Below are 4548 nucleotides of genomic sequence, written 5' to 3'. Positions count from 1 at the left end.
CTTTCAGCACTGCGTTACCCAATGCTCGCAAAACAGCAGCCAAAAAGATTGATTTTGAAAAAATAAAAATTGTTCCAAATTTTTAAAAAGGATTAAAGTAGTCATCCTGGTAAGAATTCAAACTTTGTTGAACTTTCTTACACATATACTATGATTTTTTTTTTAAATATCCTGTCAGGGAGTGTCCATACTCATCCAGAATGTTAGGCCTCTAGAGTCATACTCTGCCCTGTGTTCATATCCTGAGAGAAGGACTCAGACCTAGAGATTCTCTCCTGCACCCATTCTGGCTCTTGCTCATTTTTCTATAGTACCTGATACATATGAGCTTAGCACAATAAATGTTTTTTGACTGACACAAAGACAAAAATTCCAGGTCCAAAACTCTACTTAGAGTTGAATCACACCCTTTGGGGTGTGCGTGAGCAAACTGAGTGGTGCCTTACATTGGCAAGCAGCAGATGGAGGGAAGGGCGGGATCCTCAGTTTGAATTACAGATCAGCTATTTGTGAGTTGGGTGATCTTGGTCAAGGTAAACTTGGCCCGTCTGAGCCTGTGACTTATCATCTGTAAAATGCAGCTAACATAATATCGCTTCCTTACAGGCATTACATAAAACAAAATATGTGACAGCACTTAGGAGAGTGGCCAGCATACAATGAGAGTTTTCTTCCTGCTTGTCTTGAAAAGAAAAGAATTCATAGTGAGCGCTTTGAAAGGGGGATTAGGCTACTCAGCTCTTTTTATTCGACTGTGCAGTATTTCACCCGAGTCAGAAAACTTACTGTTCTCAAATGACTCTGCTTCATACAATTTTTATAACTTCTGAGGAGGTGCCGGAATCAATAAGCAGGTAATCATCGATCAATAAATGTATTGAAGAATACAGAAGAAACCTATAGTTGGTTCCACAAAAATGCTTATAGCCTAATTAGGGTCATATATTGTATATGCAAATTAATTAAGGACTAATTAAATAGTATATACAGGTCCATTATCCCTTACCTGAAAATTTGGGGGTCAATGCATTTTGAAGCTTAGAGTTTTTCAGATTTTAAAAAGCAATATTATGCGAGTGAGTGTGTGTATGTGTCGTATATTACTTAAACATTCCTAGAAGAGTCTATCTGAGGCAGTATTCATAATCAAACACACTGATGTTTCCTCAGTGGAATTTGTAACGGTCATATAGCATGAGTAAAGATAATAAATAGCCTTGCATCATCAATTCAGTCAGATTTTGCATCCTAATCATAAATGAATTTTGGAGCCTTTGAAAGGAAAGTTTTTAGAGTTTTGGGGATTGCGGAACAGTGGGTAAGGGACTGAGGACCTGTTGTGTAGCTTAAAGCATATACACTGGACATACAAAGAAGGAGTTACATGAGAGCTGAAGGAGCTGGTGAAAGTTTTGAGAGTGAGGCAGCATTTGGGCTATAATGAGTTACTTTTCTGTCCCTAGTGAGTAAAGTGTGTCCACATCTTGTCACCATGCACCATGTTGTGTTTTCCTGCTTAAGCCACTAAGTACCCTTAGAACATATTAAGTTGCTTTCCTGAGATAGTCTCCACACTCTAATAAAAGCCTGATCACTGAGATTTGTCCAGGGTGAAGACTAGAAGGAGGAGATAGGAGGACAGTGTGGAAAACTTTAAGGAGAGAAACTGGTGGGAAAGTATAAGAAAGTATCTGCAGATGAGAGAATACAAGCTTCAAATCCTTGCTAATTCTCTCCTTGCTAAGTCTCTTAATAGTCCTCCTCATACTTTGGCTTTTGGTTAAGAAGTCAGACTTGGAACGCTTTCACATTCCAGTCCCAATCCTCAATGCGTTTTGTTTACTTACTGGATAAATTCCTAACATGGCTGATTTTCTCTGACATCTGCTTTTCTTTCCTCTCCTCCCACCTCTCTTCTCATTTTCTCTCTTGCCTTTGATAATCTTTTGTCTGTTCCCCCGGAAAGGGATTCCTCATCAGGAAGGACCTGACCCTTGGCCAGGTCCTCACCTGCTGCCACTGCTCCACCAACCTCTAAACATCAGAGCGTCCCACAGATGCAGACACACTTCCTGCCGAACAGCACTGTTCCTAAGAGGTCATTGCCAGGGGAGGGGCATCAGAGGCCTAAAGGGAAACGTTAAATCAGAGGAGTCTGAGAGCCTACTAGAGTCAACACATTTAAGTGGTTGTCTGCCTGCAATAACAAGAAGGATAAGGGAACATGGGGAATAAGTGAGGAAAAAACAGGAAAGCAAAAGCCAGGTCAGAGTAAGCTAAACATTTTCTTCCCGCCAGTCTCCCATTTATGTATGCCCCTGATTCTAGGAGAGTGAGGCAGAGAAAAACCTTAGGGAGAGGATTTAAAAACCAAGTCACACAGCAAATCCTTATGACCATTTTCTCGGATTTCCTCCTGCACCCACACATGTCTATTTCTTGATTGATTTGAATTCAGAGGAAATAGGCGGAGGACAGCCACTTACATCCTCTATTTATTCAACCCCAAGCTTTCCTCTCCTTGAGTAGATGCAAAACCTCCCTGCTGAAATTATTCTTTCAGCAACTTTCTTGTCCTTCAGAGCAAAAACGGGGAAGAGGTGCTAAGTGAGAATGAGAGTTCGTTTGGTCCCATTCATTCTACATCTATTGAGCACCTAATGTGAGCACTATTCTGTCTGGACCAAATTTGGAAAAATGGTAGTCTCTCTTCCTCTCTCTCCTCATCACTCTCTTGATTCATTCACCTTCCATCCAATCCTCTATTACAGACTCCGACTATAGGACAAACATCTTCTTACCTGGCATTACATAAGTGATTAGTGTTGGCTGAATAAGTTTCTAAAAGGATTTGGAGAAAGAAAAGGAAGGGCCAAAAAAGAACAGGAAAAGAAGGGGCGGGGCGAGGGGTGGGGGAAGAAGCAAAGGAAAAAAGCAAAGGAAAGAGAGGGAAAAAAGAAGCAAAGTGAAGAGCAGGTAGTAAAAGATGAGATGAAAGAGAAAAGAGTACAGAAGGATCAAGAAAAAGAGGGTTGTCCTTGCCCCGACACAAGTTCTATCTTGGTCTGTACCACTAGAGAACCTTACCAGCTGACCCCTAAATCTAGACCCTATATTTTTTCAGACTCAAGAAACCCGTTCTGCAGGTGCAGTCACAGATGCAATCACTTTAATTTGCATCTGCAGTGGAGAAGCGCTGTGTGCAAAGTCCAGGAGGCTTACGTAATTGTCCTAGACTCTCATGATGGGTAGCAGGGAAGAATATGGGTAAAAGAACCATTAAACTCTTGTAATCTACACCCAAAGAACAAACTGATGACCAAGACCACAGGAGAGCCGTTCTTCATTTATCTCTTCAAAGGGCAGGAGATAGGGTCCAGAAAGGAAGAACCTAGAGAATCTAGATATCATTAACCTATTTTGCCACCTTTAATCTCAGGAACAACAGGCAAGTTAGGTGAACCCTCAGGCAAAGAAGAATTAAATTTTCAGGGGAGAATGATAAAGAATAAACCAGCTTCTCTTCCCAGAACCTTCTTTGCAGAATGAGAAAGAGGAAGTGGAAAGAAAGAAAGAAGGTTAAGACGATAAGTTGCTTCATTATCCAGACGTTACCTGGACTTTCATGTCATTACAGGATATAATAACGAACTTTTCAAAAATGAAAGTTACGTAATGGCAGTGAGGAGTGACTTGGCCTGGTTTGGATAACTTGCAGAATGTCAAATCAAAAGGACGGGAGCTTTTGTGACATTTGCCTCCTTTGAGATCACAGGCAACAACAGGACTTTTACAGACAGCTTTGACTGCATCTAGCTCCTCATGGATGAATGTGTACTGGGTTATGCATGTGTGGTTGTGCTCCTTCATCTTGTGTGCCATCATGGCATTGCATTCCCGGGCCATCAGGTCCAGCCTGGGATAGTCTTTGTTGCTCTGAAAGAGAGCCTCAGCTCTGAGCATCTTGTTTCCTCCAACTTCATCTTCATTGAGGATGGTCTCTTCTGGCCAGCCGGGTTGCACCACTCCTTTGTTGCTAAGCAGCAGGATTTCTGTTGTTCGGATGCCCTCTCCCTCCTTAGTGGCCGCAGCCTTGTCCTGTGAGTCACTGGACCAAAACTCATTCAGTGACTGATCACTGTCCTCCAGGACTGCTGCGGCCATCTGAAGCCCCAACCCCAGGCCCACCCCCAGGCCCAGCAACAGCAGCAGCATCATGAAAAAGATCTGCGCCAGAGTCAGCTTCATTTTGCCTGGAGGGGAGGAGGGAAAAGGAAGGACTGATTTGAGATGAAACTTGGAGACTCTAGACTCCTTACACCCTGTCAGCAGAATCTCTGGGGTCTCCTCTCCCTTCTCCACATTACTTTATTCCCCTGAAGACAGAGATCTTTTCTCATTCTTTTCCCATTTCTCCTGTCCCTCTGTCCTTGCCCACCCCTCTGTCCTTCCCTGAGTCTGGGTAATAATGTGTGGATCCTGCAGAACCGGAAAAACCAGGGAAAGCAGTTTTGAAACTTGACCTCAACTGACTCTTAAACAGAAGTT

At 42.7% G+C, this 4548-nt stretch overlaps 1 protein-coding gene across 1 annotated transcript; it reads right to left on the bottom strand.

The window, feature by feature from the left end:
- Positions 1–3600: 3600 nt before the first annotated feature.
- Positions 3601–4248, bottom strand: RNASE10 (ribonuclease A family member 10 (inactive)). Its single transcript, XM_033106900.1, has one exon. The coding sequence runs from the start codon at positions 4246–4248 to the stop codon at positions 3601–3603; it is 648 nt and encodes a 215-aa protein (XP_032962791.1).
- Between the last annotated feature and the right edge of the window lie 300 nt (positions 4249–4548).

Source organism: Rhinolophus ferrumequinum, chromosome 6, assembly GCF_004115265.2.
Source record: "Rhinolophus ferrumequinum isolate MPI-CBG mRhiFer1 chromosome 6, mRhiFer1_v1.p, whole genome shotgun sequence".
Classification (NCBI taxonomy): Eukaryota; Metazoa; Chordata; class Mammalia; order Chiroptera; family Rhinolophidae; genus Rhinolophus; species Rhinolophus ferrumequinum.
This window is presented reverse-complemented; position numbering and strand designations above follow the sequence as displayed.

Bases quoted from the DNA above. Each gene is read 5' to 3' on its own strand.
- RNASE10 (XM_033106900.1), bottom strand. From the start codon at position 4,248: ATGAAGCTGACTCTGGCGCAGATCTTTTTCATGATGCTGCTGCTGTTG.